The sequence below is a fragment of the Euwallacea similis genome, chromosome 11 (assembly GCF_039881205.1).
Source record: "Euwallacea similis isolate ESF13 chromosome 11, ESF131.1, whole genome shotgun sequence".
Lineage (NCBI taxonomy): Eukaryota > Metazoa > Arthropoda > Insecta > Coleoptera > Curculionidae > Euwallacea > Euwallacea similis.
In genome coordinates this window covers 2,726,306-2,744,008 of record NC_089619.1, presented here as the reverse complement: position 1 = coordinate 2,744,008, position 17,703 = coordinate 2,726,306, and the positions used below count along the sequence as shown (strand labels likewise).

The 17,703-nt window shown below is 34.5% G+C and overlaps 2 protein-coding genes across 6 annotated transcripts; both read left to right on the top strand.

Moving 5' to 3' along the window:
* The first annotated feature begins 116 nt into the window (after window positions 1-116).
* On the top strand, window positions 117-4,993 carry LOC136412120 (HEAT repeat-containing protein 6). Of its 2 annotated transcripts, none has more exons than XR_010752391.1 (11): window positions 117-478; window positions 534-683; window positions 736-1,278; window positions 1,534-1,676; window positions 1,803-1,941; window positions 1,994-2,181; window positions 2,406-2,635; window positions 2,702-3,611; window positions 3,671-3,908; window positions 3,990-4,122; window positions 4,444-4,583. XR_010752391.1 is itself a non-coding variant. In XM_066395029.1 (11 exons), the coding sequence occupies exons 1-11, from the start codon at window positions 326-328 to the stop codon at window positions 4,864-4,866; spliced, it is 3,255 nt and encodes a 1,084-aa protein (XP_066251126.1). In that variant the 5' UTR covers window positions 119-325; the 3' UTR covers window positions 4,867-4,993. The 2 variants fall into 2 exon arrangements, 1 of the variants encoding a protein (XP_066251126.1); XM_066395029.1 differs by having other exon boundaries at window positions 119-478; window positions 3,985-4,122; window positions 4,444-4,993.
* Window positions 4,994-6,183: 1,190 nt separating this feature from the next.
* On the top strand, window positions 6,184-17,032 carry CngB (Cyclic nucleotide-gated ion channel subunit B). 4 transcript variants are annotated; one of them, XM_066395075.1, is made up of 13 exons: window positions 6,184-6,323; window positions 8,373-8,566; window positions 9,121-9,243; window positions 9,689-9,917; window positions 11,545-11,745; window positions 12,888-13,122; window positions 13,177-13,329; window positions 13,393-13,584; window positions 13,645-13,826; window positions 14,097-14,260; window positions 14,335-14,548; window positions 15,119-15,359; window positions 16,208-16,881. In XM_066395075.1, exons 1-13 carry the CDS (start codon window positions 6,297-6,299, stop codon window positions 16,300-16,302), a joined length of 2,250 nt encoding a protein of 749 aa, XP_066251172.1. In that variant the 5' UTR covers window positions 6,184-6,296; the 3' UTR covers window positions 16,303-16,881. The 4 variants fall into 4 exon arrangements, with proteins under 4 accessions (XP_066251172.1, XP_066251171.1, XP_066251169.1 ...); XM_066395074.1 differs by lacking the exon at window positions 16,208-16,881 and adding an exon at window positions 16,956-17,032 and having other exon boundaries at window positions 13,177-13,584; XM_066395072.1 differs by having other exon boundaries at window positions 13,177-13,584.
* Window positions 17,033-17,703: the final 671 nt, after the last annotated feature.

Genomic DNA, 17,703 nt, shown 5'->3' with positions numbered 1-17,703 from the left:
TTTTGTTTCGTATTTCGCCGCCATAGCTTAGTGCCTAACTTATCAAGGACAGACAAAAATGCAATTAATAATGCTATATCCATTTCTTTTAGGTCTCTATTAGCTGACCTTCAACCAATCGAATTAATTCCTAATGATAGCGAGCCAATCCTATTGGTTGAAAATCAGCTGATAGGCATCAATCCTACCTAACCATCAACCTCAAAAATCTGACATCAATTTCAACTTCTGTGATTTCAACTACATGTTTCAACTTCAAGAAATCAACAAAATTTTCAAGTGTTATTGAGGTTGATATGTTCAAATTCAAATTTAAGTTTACAAAATGATGCGTTCAAGTGAAACTTTTGATACCTTGAGCTCAAAAATTAGCCAGTTGATGATTACAAGAACAGTGGTAGATCGAAATGCAGTGGCCAAGCTACTGGATGACTTAATTGGCCTAAATTATCATGTGTCTATAGTGAAGAGCCCAACTGTAAGTTTCCTTTCGTTAGGAAGATACAATTCTCAGCATCACAATTTTTGTTTAGAAAGCAGTGTTGCTCATAAATCAGTTCTGTACCTCGGTTCATCCAGAAGATGAGTTGTTGGTCTCCAAATGTTCACAATTCACTGTAAAGCTGCTGACCACTGGACAAAATGTCATTATTGAAGGGCGAACTCTCACTATTGCTATTGATGTATAATTTTTAAAAAAGGCTTGCATCTGTTCTCAAGGTGGTTTTATTTTAGTGGTGCCTACAGGCAATAAAAAGCCAGACTTTAAAACTGGCCTCAATCAGAGCCTTGGAAGCTTTAACTCGCAATAATGTCCATAACATTGCACCCACTTTATTGGATGCTGTTTGGAAGGAGGTTGAATTTCTAATACAAACAGCTTTTGAGCAAATTACAGAAGACATATTACTAGCTTCAGTAAAGTGTTTGGAAGCCCTGACAGTAGTTCCTAGTGATTCCAATGCTTCATCTTATTTGTTTGATCATTTGGGCAGGTGTGCACATGTATTCAGCATGCTCCTGGGCAAAACTGATCATCCTAAGGATTCTATTGTTTTCAATAAGATGTTAGAAACTTGCCTTATAGGGCTTCAAAATATAATCACTGTTCATAGAGATTATTTAAAATCAGAGTTCAGTTTAATTTTGGGCTTAATTAAAACATATATGGTGTACAACATTGATGGAATTGACTTCTTGCCTCCTGCGAAATTGGTAGCTCAAACACTCAATATGCCCGAGGCAGGATCAACAATGAAAGAGAGAAATGGGGGAAAAGTAAGTACTTTCTTATTTAAAAAAAAAAAAAATTTTATCTTAATCACAATGGTTGTTAGTAAATTGTTTGGTAAGTGACAAAAATTACTGTTTCTGTATATTAATTTTATTATTTAAGATTATTACTTTAAATATATAGTTAAAGTAATTATCTTAACATTTAAAATTATGGTAAGACAATCAACTTTTACTAAGTAATCAACACCACATAGCTAGTAGGTGAATGAAAGTTTGACTATAGATATGGATGGTTAGGTTACCAGGCAAAGAAGACAGCGTCAGAATAGGAAGAAGGACCACAAAAGTCAAGAACAAAATAGCCTGTTTGATTTTAGACAGACCAAATATTCACCCTCAAGATCTTGGTGGGACTCCAATTCAGACAGTACCTCTGGCCAGTAAGTTTGAATCAAATCAGAGTCAAGAAAAGCTTTTTTTGAAAAATAAAAATAGAACGTGTCTAAATAAATATTGATGTAACATAAAATAATGTGTTGTGTATAGTTCTTGGTTCCTTATTTCAGATTGTCGTCGACGTTGCACCATGTGACAACCTCCGATTCAGAGTATTCTGACAACGAGGGGGGAACTAGAGTGAAGCTACTTTACAGTTACAGTAGAATACGACAGGCGGCCCTCAACTTTTTCGCTGAAGCAATAAAGGTTTGTCTCATACTGTCTTGTCTTCTTTGCGATAGCGCATTTTTTATCATAGTTTTCAGAGAAGACCACAATGTTTACCTATTGGTTACACTTCTTTCCTGATAATTTTACTTCTGGAAAACACAATTTGGTTTCTTGCTTCCTAAGGGACAAATCCCCAAAGAGCAAGATGTGTGCTTTGAATGTTCTAGTTCTAATGTTAACGATGGCCAAGCCGTTTTTATGCCAAGCCGAATTCAGGTAGTGTTATAATTTGTCTAGTTTATATCTACTCAGTTGTATCAGATGTACAGGGTTTTCACGAGAAATTGCACCCTCTTTTTAACATTTTTATCTTTTTCAACTTTATATCTCTTATGGTCTACAAGACCTCAATGGAATGTAACTCCAAATCCAACTTCGAATTTGGGGCACCCTGTACGTTTAACCAGTTCAGTAAATGTCAGTAACTTTAATTGTTACAGGGAGAAGTCGATGTCGAGTTTCACCCCGTTTTCTATTATGCTTGGACTGACATTGGTGGAGCTTCATCGAAGCCTTTGTCTGAGTTTAAGCCATCAACTTTCTGCACCAATATTGGCACAGTCTCTAAAATGCTTGGCTGCTCTGGTGCAGGCCACCCCGTACCACAAAATGCCGAAAGGTCTGGTAACAAAAATTGTGCGGAATGTGAAAAATTTCACTGTTCATAGAGGTATAGAAGTAATTTAGCTTCCAAGATTTCAGTTCTAGTTGTTAATGAGTGGAATTAATGTCTCAGACGCCTCCGTGCAGGTTACTGCGTTAATCGTGATCGGATGCCTTCTTGCCTTGGACCCGCCTGTGACTGAAACCGAACAGGCAATGATCAAGATACCAAAAAACACAACAATGCGTGACGAACGGGAGGACACTTCCGTGCAGCACGAACACACTTCAGAAAACTTTGATTATGCCCAGTTCTCATCAGAAGACGAAGGCGATGCGGAGGAGGACACCGGTCATAACCAGCCTGCTCCGTGGCTCTTGCAGATTTGCCTCGCAAATTTGGGAATCGATTTAGAAGATTTTGTTGGCAAAAAAGAAGTACCCGCTCCAGTGAAACTCGAATCTCTACAGATACTTTTGGTCATGAGCAGAAACTATTTCGAATCTTTGATGTGGCCGTTACTTACTCACATCACTAAGGCCTTGGTGAACGGCATGAGCGACCAAAACCCAGACACTGTGCTTCATGCTGGCCGTGCCGTAGACTTCCTAGGGGAGGCTATGACGAAAAGCCATCTCGCGATTGAGCAACCGTCTGTGTGCTTGAATTTTTGGCAGACCCTTCTGAGCGGCCCTCTAGTGTCCGTGATTCAGAACGATCATCATTCGACGCTCCGCAACATCGGCTGCGATTGTATAGGCATCATTGGACCTAATTTTTTCCAGCAACTTCCGAAAGACAAACAGATTTTGTGCGTCACCTTATTATTTGGGAGAGTCCAAGACGAGGAGAACTTAGTTAGAGGATCCGCTGTTAGAGCTCTGGCGATATGCGTTGGTTATCCACCTTTATGTGCAGACGCGGGATTTGTTGCCGACACAGCAGAAGCCGTTCTGCGTGTTCTCAATAACGAAAATCTTAATACGCGAGTAAAGGCTTCCTGGGCTTTGGGCAGCTTAAGCGATTCCCTTGTCATGGGCGCGTAGGTTTGATTCTCGCATAAATTCGTCACTGTAGATGTAATTTGTTTTTTTTTTTCAGCCAAGTAATTGAGGATCCCGATGAGACTCTTCCTGAGCAAATGCTTCTAAGGCTAATTGAAGCTGCCGTTATGACCACACGCGACAACGAGAGGGTGAGAATGAATGCAGTTAGGGCGCTTGGTAATTTATTGCAGCTTCTCGACGCTAGGATGCTAAGTAACTATAAATTTAAAACCGTACTTCTTGAGGCATTGAATGCATTGGAAAAAAATAGCACTACGGACACCAATATGAAGGTACGTACCACACGCGTGGTCAATTAAAGTTAAGATATTTTACGTGACAAATGACCGAAAAGAAAATCTTTGGTAGGTCAGATGGAACGCCTGTTACGCTTTAGCGACTGCCCTTAAGAATCCATGCATATTTACGGTGTCGCAACCAAACGGCTGGCATTTGAGCGCGTTCCCAAAACTAGCCGACATCGTAATGAACTTCAAGAATTTCAAAGTATGTCTATACTTTAAGGATCAGTTGCTCGATAATATTTTGTTTCTCTCATTAAAACTCGCTTAAAATTGCTTCATTAAAAAGATAGACATAAATATGGTTGCACAACTGGACTTACAAGTAGAAAGCAGAAAACAACATACTGGGTGCTTTTGCAAAGTATCATAATAGGGAGTAAAATATCAACATATTCAATTTTTGGACGTATTACATGATGAAAAGTTTTTTTTTTTTTCCCAAAAATTGCGCAAAGATTTGGGGAAGAGGGGTATTTTGTAAAAATAGCCGGTATAGAATAGAATTTTTACATTTCTCTATTAGGTTCGCATTCATGCTACTGCAGCCCTTTCGGCACCGAGTAAACGCGAGCACTACGACAAATGCTTCATTTCCGTCTGGAGTGCCATGCTCCACAGCTTGGAAAGTGCTCAAAACGTGGACGTTTTGAGTGAATATAAGCACAGGGATCAACTGGTGGAGCAGATCTGTCTGTGTCTCAGCCATTTAACTTGTTTGTTAACGAAAGATGATCTGCCGCAACTAGAACGTTTCTTTCTTCCGTACTTGGACCTTTTCAAGACTCACATGCAGCGGACCATCGAGAGACTGGTACCCGAAAAGTCTACAAAGTTGTTCTCTGCTGCTGTTCACTTGAATAATTTGGAAATGCTGCTAGGCGACATTAATTCTTCTTCGGAGAAAACAGTTATTGATAGTTTGAAGGCTGTGTTTGTGACTCACTAATACTACTTTATACGCGCTCATAATGCTATTCTAACTTAAACATTCTTTTCATGGAAAGTAAATGTTTTTCACCGACCGATTCCAATAATATGATGTACCATGCTGTTTATATTATAGGTTGCCGAAAGTCTTTGTATCTTTCAAATAAATTAGATCCAAAACAGACAAGCAAATTTTTTACGTTCCAAATTGCTCCGAACGAATTGCTCCATTTCCTCAGACGCAGGTTACGATTATTGACTAATGATTACTAAATTTTTTTCGTGAAACCAAATAAGTAGGTATTATATTTTTTTCTATCGAATGGAATGTTTTTTTGCTTTTTACACTAATGGCTTGAGACTAACGCAGTTACATTTACTGCATTACCGTTACGCCATTAGTGTTACAGTCAATTTAAAAACAAGAAAAAATCCCAGAGATTTTTCTAAGTGAAATTAGCTGAGAAACTTTTTTCCGCATATTATACATGAAACTATTTCTGAGGTATGGCCTCATTTTTGCCCACCCGGTACAGGTAACGTAATATTAGCCCTTGAAGCAAAAAACTGAAGAGATCCCGTCATGTATACGTATCATTTTGTAATCGAATTTACTTTTTCTTTTTAAGCTTCCCCGAGTTTCGATATTTCATCTCTCCGACTCACTGACATCTCACTTCATAACACCATCCTATTGCATTGGTTTAAATTGCCTTTTCAAGTATTAAGATTATACTGAGATATAATTTTAATACTTGCAAAAGGTTAAGGGGATAATATTTACTGGGTAAAGCTGTTAAAGAATTTTCCCCCTCAAATAACTAATCTGCATGATGCTCTTTACATACCTTCAGCTCTCTAAAACTAAAGATGTTTAAATCAGGCAATACCTTTAAAAGGGCAGAACCACGTCCAAATGGCTTTCTTCGGATTTTTGTTGATTGTGCAGTTCTAGTTAACCATAATCCAGTAGTAAGGCAACCCTTGAAGCGTTTACGATATTAGTTGTAAATATCGAGTCACATGAAGGGATAAAGCAGTAGTTTCCGTTTTAAGTTGATCACACAAACAGCCACTTTAGGTTGCCACACATTAGGGACTGTATTTTTCATGCGGAAACTTGAAGCTGGACAGTACCCCAACGAACAACCCTAAAAAAAAAGAAAATTTAGGGTTCACCGAACAATAGGTCGGTGCCGGCTTAAAATGTCCTATCCTGTATTTTGTAAGGCATAACTATTTGCTCAATAGTTAATTTTTTCCCTCACCCTCGTAACAAGTGGAAAGGCATTTACAGGAGTTCGCTTGCCCATCGCTGCCACACAAATAATAAAATTCGATCCTGGTTTCTATCCTGATCCTGCTCAGTCTTGCGGCCTCGTCCTGCCTGTTTTCCCATTCTCAGTATAAACGATCTGAATGTCACGCAACGAGCGCCATTAGCCAGAAATGGAAAACATTTACCGACTCAAAAAGGTAAGCTAATGAATTTGTTTTACTGTTGGTGTGGGTTACTTAGCTTAATTGTTAGATTTAATTGCAACCTACGTTTTGGCTGGCATGCAAGCATAGGTATTGCTTATTGTTCCCAAAATCAACGGATAAAGTTCTAGATTATTTAAATCGTATTAGCATTTGGTTTTTTCTTGTCTATGTAAAACAGCTTTAAAAATAATCTAGTGAGCTACGTAACATGCAGATCAGTGGTTCTTTGCGGTAAGTTTTTTAACAATATTTTCCAGTATGCACAGGGCTATATCGATAATATCTATTTTACTATTGGGGCTGGAAAATTTTTTAAATATTAAATTTTCTCTATGATTTTTAGAATAGTATGTTTTCGGAAAAAATAAGCGAGCATGAGAAATTATAAAAACTTTATTTTTTAATGGAACACCTTGTGTATTGTTACTTATTAGGAATATTCCGAGAATTTGGAAAAACGCTTTTCAAACATTAACATGAGTTCGTTATAGTATAAGGAGTTATTGAGAGATTTAGAAGTTATTTTTTTATTTTTTTCATGCGGGCCTATAGTCTAGGAAATCACATTTTCCATGACCATGACGTGATACCTCGCATCTCATTCCATCTCCATTAATTGAACAGGCTAAGAGAGATGAAAACCTGTGCCGTCACGGCCAATGGGCATTTCGTACGCGGTAGTGGAACTTGTGCGTGATCGCCTATTCCTTCTTGACCATATTTTTATTAGAATCGCATTTGCGATTATAAACTTATTTTATATCGGTGAAAAAGATTTTTTAAGGTTCCAAAAATATAGCACTACATGTACAGGGTGTTTCATTCACAAAAATAAACTTAGAGAAATTCTATACTCTCCGGTGTTCATTTGTTTTTTCAGACTGCGTATTATGAAAATTCAGAAAAAATTAAACTTTAACTATTTATGGCTATAATATTTATGTAACTAGTTAATGAATGCTGAAATGTCTTATGTAACGAATGGATTCTGCGGGACGAGCGAAGCGAGGTGACACAAATTACATAAAATAGCGTTTGAGATATGATTTTTTCTCATTTTGCTGTAGGATTAAGGTGTCACAAAAATTGCATAAATACGTTCTACACATTTGACCCAGATTGTGCAATTTACTCTTATTTTGTTAGGGAATAACGCCTCACCCACAAGTAGGGGTTATTGGAGCGATGCAATTGCACACTATTGTCAGTTCAAAACTAACAATTGCCCTTTGCTAAGAATGAAGAATGGATGTTGCAACTCTGAAGTGTATGGGATGTCAGCATGTAAAATATGTAACACACCCGGAAAATTTCTCGTCTCGTAATCCCTGAAGAATTTCCTTAAGGTCATTTTCCAACATATTGACGTTTGACCTTATGGAATTTTGTCATCATTCTTCAGCATACTGACGTTTGACCTCATCAAATATTGTAAGATACTGACATTCCATATACGTTTGTTCTGTTATTTTTCGTTTTAACGACAATTTTTCCCTACGTTGGGAAGACGATGATGTGTAGGAAATGAAATCGAACATGAGAAATCGATACCGTAAAGTTAAATTTCCCCAAAGAGTGTTTTAAATCAACATGAAAAAAAGGTATATTTTTTATCCCTGTATAATGTATTATATAAATTCAACTTTAATTAGAAGTCTGAATGATATTCTCTCTACCTGCTGAAAAAATTGTCTAAATTATGGAAACAATACAAAAGTTATACAGGGTCATTTATTAACAATGGGACAACCAAAAGCTAGATATACTACACATCAAATAGTCGATTGGAGAAAATATGTCTCATCCGAAAGTTGATAGTTTAGGATATATACAGGGTGTTGCGTTAATAATTGTTACATAATATTAAGTAGATTTTTGGCGAAAACATGTAAGATCGTACTTTGGTAAATTTTTAACTTGCTCAACTCTTTTCCATCCAAGTGTAATATTTATAGGACTTAATACCAAGCATAATAACTTTTCTATTAAGTTGTACAAATAATTTGCCATATTCGAAACATCTTTTTTCTCCTTCCCTAGAGAATGGTGTACCCAGAAAAGTTAATTATTGACCAAGTAGTCGAAAAAGCGACGTCTGGAACTTCGTGGTGCAGTGAGCCTTTGGAAGAAAGTAGCAGAGTTATCCGTATACAAACGGAAAAGAATATTATTCATAGTAAGGGAAAATGCGGGGAACCTATAAATAGACCGTTTGATAATATTTCAGCAGAAAAGTAAGTAACCGATGCTTCCTTACTTAAAGAATTTGCGTCTCCACTTGTTCCGTAAAAAGCAGGTGTGTATACAGGATGTTTCACAATAGCATGCCATTATTTCAAGACGTGAACCAGTCGATAATTTTAAGCAAAAAAGTTCATATAAACATGTCTGCAAATAATTTGTTACAGAAATACAGTGTTAAAATTGTATTCTTCGTTCGTTTGTTCTTATACCTCCTACAGTTCCTGAGATATCTAAACCAAATTAGAAATCAAGTCATTTTTTATTATCTACGTCAATGACCATATTTTATTTTATTATTTTAAAGTGGCGTCATAGAAACACTAATGCATGGCGGCCTTACCGCCAAAAAATGAGATCAATTTCAATGAAATGCCGGCAGTTATTTGCTCTCTCCACTTTCTGCATTGTTGTTTAAAACCAATCAGAAAGAGCTCTCAGGAATTAAGTGAATTATTAACCATTTTCATTGTACTTGTTATATTATATTATGAATATTTTTAGCAATGCATCTCCTCGACAAATAAAAAAAAGTTTATTGTTTTAGTTCCTCCGAAAACCATCATCAATTCATTCAAGATAGAATAAGGCATCTAGTTGATGCATTTTCTACTCGAGCGCAGGCTGTGAAAGAACGTCTTGAAGGCCCAGAAACTCCTTCTCCCCTAAGGTAGATCATGTAAATTATACATTTTTGTTATTTATATTTTTCCATGTACTAAAGACAGGTAAGTAGAGAGAACATGAAATTTTTTTGACCTAGTGCTGTAACATACAATGTGACCTTAAAAATTAATTATTCTTTATGGAGAATAGTGTACTCAGTATTAAATGGGGCTCTCAAAAATTGGGGTTGCCATCTAAACAGGAGCAGCTGCCGTAATATCCGCGACAACAATGATGTCAGAAACCAAGATTGTCAGAATTTGCATTTAAGATTTAAGTTTGACGTGTCTGAGCGATTCTTTCTCTCCGCTACCCACATCTCTTATTGAATTTGTTTCAATTGTTACTCCCTCACTGCATAAAGTCCGCTGATCAGTTACCTAACATTACGATGATAATGATGAGTATCTTTTTTGTTCTTTTATTCTAAACAAGAAACATAATTTCAGTTCGTCTGCAGAACTAGAAAGTAGCAACAGTCCCGCGAGCAAGCTTCCTCGTCTCAGTGTTTCATTTTCTGATAAACATATTGAGGAAGATGATGAACCTGAAATTAAAATAACAGTGGGAGGATGTTTAGGAAAATGTTTGCGACACATAGAAATAATAGATCCCAATGGCCGAACCTATATTTTCTGGATGTGTGTGGTTACTTTGGTAGTGTTATACAACGCTTGGGTAAGTTGGGCTGGGAATTGGGCTGCTATCACTCTAAGTCCTTTATTTTTCTTTATCACAATGAAGATTATAGTACACCGAAGTGTGACTGACAATAAATCATATATTATACAGAGATCTCCTCAAATGACTGTACAACGCTTGACCAAATATTAAATGTATTGTCTGTACGTTCGTTAATAAAAGTTTGTATTTTTGTTACTTCCTTTATAAATAACTTTTTTTTTTCTTTGCCACTAACTGACTTTATTTTGAAACTTTTTTGTCTCTTGTAAAATTTTCGCCAGATATACAGCTTCTTTACACAAAAATTATTTACGATAACTTGCAATTCATTGTTGTTATTTAGTTGGAACGAAAACATGAAAAAAGGTTTCATTCTAAATAAGTACCAACTTAGATTGATTTTTGTAACAAATGTTCACAATGATGACCTTTTCCTAGATACACAAATAAATGTGTTTCAAAAAATTAATCTGTACTTTGAGGCATTATGTCGTTTTTTTTTTAAGAATGATGAATTGCAAGGTATTCTAAATATTTTTTTTGTAGAGAAACTGCTTCTCTAGTAAAAATTTTACAAGACATAAAAAAGTTTCAAAATAAAGTTAGTTAGTGCCAGTAAAAAAATTAAAGTCATTCATACAGGGGTAACAAAAATACAAACCTTCATTTACGAACCACGCGCTATTCTTAATATTTCCACGTATTAAAAAAAGATCCCGCTCACGACAAAATACGCTAATTTATGTAGGAACTCCTAGTTCCAAAATTAGTGAAAATCGATAAAAGCGTTTAGCAATTATTTCGAAAAAACGATATTAATTTGAGAAGTTTAACGTCTTGTAGCGGCAAAACGAAGTAACATTTGATATAGTTAAGTTGCCTAGAACGTCTTATTTTTAGTTAAGGAACTTATAGATATTACACCGACCACTGGTGTTACTACTCTAATTTGTTAATTAAGTTATAAAATGTTTATCCAGTGTTTTCATTATGTAACTCGTTGGTAAATGAAACCGGTGCAGTTACCAACAAAGCTGTCAGTTTATTGGATAAAATTGGAAAAAATAAATTGCGTTGAAACTGCATTGGGTTTGCTAAGAGAACCCTATCATGCCAACCATGTATCATATACAGTGATCGGCAGAAAATACGCACCACGTGGGATTAAAAAATACAAATAATGATATTTGTATGTTTTTAATCTTCTCTTAAACGAAACTGGCTTATTAAATAAATTTGTTATATTTTTTATACGGGATAAATCATAAAAAAATCCGAAAAAGTGTTTTATGGAATAGAATTTTCAAACTTCATTATTGGGCTTATCTTTTAATTATAACCATATTTTCATAATACATGTTTCTAAAAATAAAGGTACTTATAAGCCATTTTCATAATTTTCGAATCTTCCCCATATGAAATAAGATATTCAAATTTTGTAAACTGCATTTTGAGATTGCAGGAATGCACAAACTTTTATCAAGAATAAAATTTTCTGATAAATTCGAAAAAATAATTCTATATGGTGCGTACTTTCTGCCGGTCACTCTAGGTAGGTATCTGCCTTTAGTTAATATTTCTACTGTTGTTTAATTATTCTGATTAATTAATATCATTGCAGGTTATTCCACTCAGATCAACGTTTCCCTATCAGTCCGAACACAACAGAGCATATTGGATGGCGATAGATTACATATCGGATTTAATTTACGTTATTGATATGCTTCTAATCCAGCCTAGAGTTAAATATTTACATGAAGGCTTCTGGGTTACCGAGAAAACCTTGCTCATACAAAATTATATTAAAAACAAACATTTTAAGGTAATTGTGTGTGATAAAAACTGACTCTAATGCATAGTTATTTAATGCCTATCATTCACAGGGTAATTTCTCTCTTGATTCTATGATGAGTAGCATTTAGTAAAGGGTGATCATAAAAAAAAAACTCTAGTAGGTAATAAATTCATCTATTATCAACGCCGTAAGTTTAGTTTATGACCTATTGCGAGGTTTTTTTAAATGATCACCCGTCATATTATGCATGGGTCCGTAAACCCTTCGCCCCCGGAATACCGAATACTCTGAAGAGTCGAGAATATACATATTTGTCTTTTATTCACAGCTCCTGCTCTTTGCAATATATTTAATTCAGCTTGGGGATTCAATTTAGGACATGCGTAAACTCCTCAATTAATACTAAATGTGTACAGGGTGTCTGAAATTCAATGTTTTTACGGGGCATCTCAGTTATTACGAAAGCTGAATACATACCTATGATATTCGCAATTCTGCGCGATTTTATTTAAAAATTTTTAATTTGTCCCTCTCAATACAAGACAACATTACGAATTTCTCTGTGGTAAAGTAGCCGTTAAGCAGCAGAGTGTATTCATATTCTGTTGCCATCCGGTATAATAGTTTTTCCGGAGCCATCGCTCGGACTTTATATTTTTTATAATGCGTCAGACTAAAAATGTTTTTCTCCTTGTAATTTTTTAGCTTCTAACACCGTTTTTTAGTTTCACTCGCCATTCGGTTGGATATTCTATCAATGCACACCAGAAAATCAGGGTTATATTCTTATTTGAAAATTTTAACGTACATTTTATCTTTAGCTAATCTTTCGTACAAGGTGTTTGAACAAAATTTAATCCTCCCCCAACTCCATAGTTTTTTAAACATTTTTGTTAACCATTTTAAAACAAAACGTTAAGTACAAAAGTTGTAGCAATTTTGTTTATACAGTATGCTCCGCACAATCGTAGCGGGCCGAACTTGAATCGTTTTAATGATACGTTGTATATTTTATTTAAGGGTCGTTTTAAGGTAATTTTCACCAGAAATTTCCAAATAAATAGTTACAACATTGGTATTTCATGTTTTGCTTTATAATGATTAAAAAAAATGAACGAAGGGGCTACCATTTTGATGAGACACCCTGTACTTGTGTATGTAACTTTTAGCTTGACGTATTGTCTCTGTTACCATTTGATTTGTTTTATCTGCTTGTGGGGCCGGACTTAGTTATTCTTCGTCTTCCGAGGTTGTGTAAGCTGCACACCTTTTGGGAGTTCTTCAGCTTAGTAGATAGAAGACTAGCTAATCCTTATACAATAAGGATAACTAAAACCTTTATTTATATGATGTATTTAATTCATTTAAACGCATGTGCTTATTATGCGTTTTCGATATATGAAGGTAAAAGAAAGCTGCACGATTTTTCTGCCATATTTAGAGGGCTTAATTTTTTAGGAATCGGCAGCAATAGTTTCGTATACAACGGTGAAGGTAATGCATACATAAAATGCTTCTATTTTGCAACGAAAACTGCTACTTCAATTGGAAAAAATCCAAAACCGTCGCAGGAATTTGAATATATTTTCATGACATTTTCCTGGCTTATGGGTAAGAAATACATTTTTAATTTACTTTTGCCTTTCGTTTCACCTTTCCCAACGCATCCTTTAGGTGTTTTTGTATTTGCCTTGCTAATTGGACAAATAAGGGACATAATTTCGACTGCCACTAGATCCAAAACCGAGTACAGAAAACTAGTAGACGAAACATTAGAGTACATGAGAAGAATGAATCTACCACAAGATATACAGCGAAGAGTACAAATGTGGTTCAGTTATACCTGGGAAACCCAACACACATTGGGTAATTGGTAACGCAGGCACCTACAGGTAATTTTATTTTACATCCCATGTTTTCTTCCAGATGAGAAAAATATAATGGACTGTTTACCGCATAAAATGAAAACGGACATTGCGATAAATGTGCACATTAACACATTAAGCAAAGTAAAGCTATTTGCTGACTGCGACGAAGCTCTCAGACGGGAATTAGTTTTGGAGCTGAAGAGTGTTATTTATCTTCCTGATGATATAATATGCAAAAAGGTAACGTATAAGCAGAATCAAGTAAATTTATGTAAACAGGTACTTACATTGGTTACTGGTTTTAAAGTTAGATGGTACCATTAAAAAACTGTCTATAAGAAATTTTTTTTTTTTTATATCCATCTTCCTCTTGCCCTTGTTGAGAAAATAATGAATAAAACATTTCAAATCAATAAATAAAAAGTTTAACATTAAAGGGCAGCGAAATCCGTTTAGAAAAAATATACATCGTGAATAAACAAAATGTGCAGTAAATAAAACTATTTACAGGGTGATATAGGCATTGAAATGTATATTATTCGATCTGGAAAAGTGCAAGTATTAGGTGGAAAAGATGGAAACGAAGTTTTAGCCACTTTAGCTGAAGGAAGTGTCTTCGGGGAGATAAGCTTACTTGGTATTCCTGGGATGAATAGGCGGACAGCAGATGTCAGGTAAAATTTTATTTTAATTTTGTCCCACTATAGAACAATTGTTGCACTATTACCCTGTTGTTGTTTTATTTCAGATCCTACGGATATTCAAATTTATTTGTCTTAGATAAAGCTTCTTTGAATCAAGCATTATCTCATTATCCGGAAGCTCAAGAATTGCTCAATAAAAAAGCGAAAATGCTCATGAAAAAAAATGCTGCAATGGAAAGAAAAAACAATGCCATGATTGTGATTAATAATCCCACTTCTCCCGAAAAGCATGCTAAGCTACTGGACACAGTCCTGCAAGTATGGGCATTTTACTGTTTGATCCCAACTCTATTTTTTAAATTGGTCAATAATTTAATTTGATGAGTATTGTATGGTTCATTTATCTGATTTTTTCCTCAACCACCGTGAACTTTCTAATGCCAAGTTATGCTTATCACTAAATTAATTCTAAATTAATGCGATAAATGTTACAAAATAAAGCAAACTACGTATATTTTACCGCCAAGAAACGAAATTAATAGGAAGTTTTTAACTCACTTATTTCAACATTTGTTAAACTTAATTTGACATTTTGTATTTCTTCCGCATTTTCCTTCTCTTTTCCGTGTTTTCTTTTATTATATTTTCAACATTAACGCTAACGTTAATTAGATTAGCGTTAACAGAAATGTTTTACTCGCCCATAAATTATTCTATGTGTCTACCTTATTTTTTTATGGTATCTAGTTATCTTTTAACAAGACCCGATTAGTTTTTCTCAGTCATAAAATTTCATGACTTTAAGGTCAGTAAGTTCGCCGGAGAATTCAGTTTTTATACATAATAAAGTATGTTAAAGAAAACTGCTTTCTTCATTTTGGGTTTTAGGTGTTACCCCCTGATTCAAAAACGAACAGATTGTTAAGATATGGTAGTCGACAGGGTCCAAGAGCACGACCGGAAAATGATAGATTTAAATATCGAAATAGCTTACCAACAATCAAAAACTACCACAACCTTGATGAATCTGGAAATGAAAATGGAAATATCTTTAATAGTTCAGATGATGAAAGCGAAGATTCCATTGGGTCTGAGTCTGCAGCTGATATAACAGTACATAAATCATTAAGTTAGTAATATCTTACTAAATGTATGGCGTCTTATATTATGTATTGGATATTATTTGGAGAATGCTGGAATGAGAGAGAATGCTAAATGCTTAAAAAATTGGAAGAGCTGAAAAAAAAGACGAAAAAGGATCTGAAACTTTAATACGCTGTATGTTTGTTAATACTTATTTTGTGCCTTTTTACAACTCCCTGATAGGGTACAACGAAAACATCTCATATGTCGCATAGTTTGGGCATAATAAATAGAAAAAGTAATAGAAAAAAATTAGAAAACATTTTAAAAATCCGTTTTTTGGTATTAACGAGTCGATTCAAAATATCTAATAATATATAGGATGTCCCATTAAAAATTATAATTTTACTCAATTTCAGCTAAACCATATGTTACAGAAAAAATCAAACTACGCTTCTGCACGGCCTCCGTTTACACTTTTTTGAAACCTCAAAAGATTGCTCTAGAAGGAAGATCCCAAAATAGTAATTTTTCAAACTCACACTATATATACTGTATATAGGATGTTTCAATTTTAATCTGTATCTTTTTAGGGAGTGCTATAAAATCACTTTAAGCTTCTTTCTATCACAATTTTTTGAGATATCCTGTATATTCGAGAGTACCTCGGTTTTAAAGCTAATATCCTAAAACTTTTTAATTTAACGTTTTGCCCCGCCCACTACAGTTTTCCTTACAATCGACCATTTCCATAGATATTTCCAACCCTTATCGATTTGATGAGCTGATATCGATTTTTCTAAATAATTCCGTTCTGGAAATATAACGTGCGGGCCCAGCTTTTTTGATAAAATTACTTTTATTAAAATATTTTCTAATTTCATGCTTTTGCAGAAAGAGTTATAAGCGATAAGACCCTGCATGCCTTGCATGAACCCCATACCAATAGATTAGTTAAATTCAATATAATCTTTGAGGATGACATATAGAGAAGTTTAATGAATAAATAGGTAAGAAAATGTTTTATTTAAACAACGTATAGTGTAAAAAGTAAACTTTGCCATAAATGTTTGCCAACAACATTGTTTGTATTACATAAATATGATGCCACTAAAATATTTGAGCGAACTTTTAGAAGCGATAAAGCTCATCAACTTAAAGGGCCTCGTCTTCGTTCGAAAAGTGTTTTATTTTTTTATTGTGATACACAGGGTATCGAAATTTAAAAAATTCAAATTTTAATAATTGATATATTTAAAAATGCTTTTTCCGAATCTTTTGTAAGAAATGTGTTTAGGGGCAAAGAATTGTGGGGTGAAGAACCAATAAAATTAATCAGTGAATTATTTTATCGTCAAAAAAACGCTTTTCAAAGTTTTTTTTAAGGGAAATTTTTTGGTTTGATGAGCTACCTCACATTTCAAAGTTTGTCTAAACAGTTTAGTGACACTCATAAATAAAAGTGATTGAAATTGTGTTGGTAATTAATTATTTTTGTTAGGTATATTGTATAAAATCAATTTATAATTTATTTTTACTAATTGATATACAATTAATATACATATATTCCGGAATTGAAAATTGATACAAATTAAAACAATAAAACTAAACGATAAAGCAATTTATATTTTGTTTTTTTCAGATAATACATTTTCAGGGTTTTCTGTGAAAATATCTATTCGTTCTTAGTAATAAGCATTGGAAGCTCTTTTGTCGTCGCAGATTGTACTTGAAGATCGAGATACCACGTCATATTTGAATTTCAATAATTTCGCACCTTCTTTTCAAATGGAGTCAATAGAGAAATTCAGAGAAAATAAATCAAGCGAGCTTGCCTTCCATTTAATGCATAGAACTTCGTGCAATTCACTAACCTGGCAAAGCAGCTCGTCACTAAGGAATTGTCTAAAGTGGAGGTGCTCTAATTTTTTAAAGATAGGACCGCATGTGAATATATAAAACTATAGGCGGCCGAATATAAAGTTTTATACAAAAGTAATATTAATAAAATGACTTTTTGATTTTTTTAACATTTATGAAGATATATAAAATTAGCAAACAAAAATACAGATAGATACAAATAAGCAAAAATATTTAATGTATTTGATGTGCTTGTTTTGTAGATCTTTTTCAGATCGCTGACGAGTGTCTAGGGCTGGATTTAACCTGCGGGCCGTAGTTTGGAGACCCCTGGTCTAGAGGGGAGTATCACCTAGGCTGACATGATCACCGCCGACACTACAAGATTTCAGTAGAATTTGTAGTCTCAAAACGTACTCACGTTCTTGATTTCGATTTTTGAAATCAAAAACAATTGTAAGGTAAATTTCAAAATATCCAATTAAGATGAATGAAAAGAAAATAATTTTTTTATACTTGTGTAACGCGAT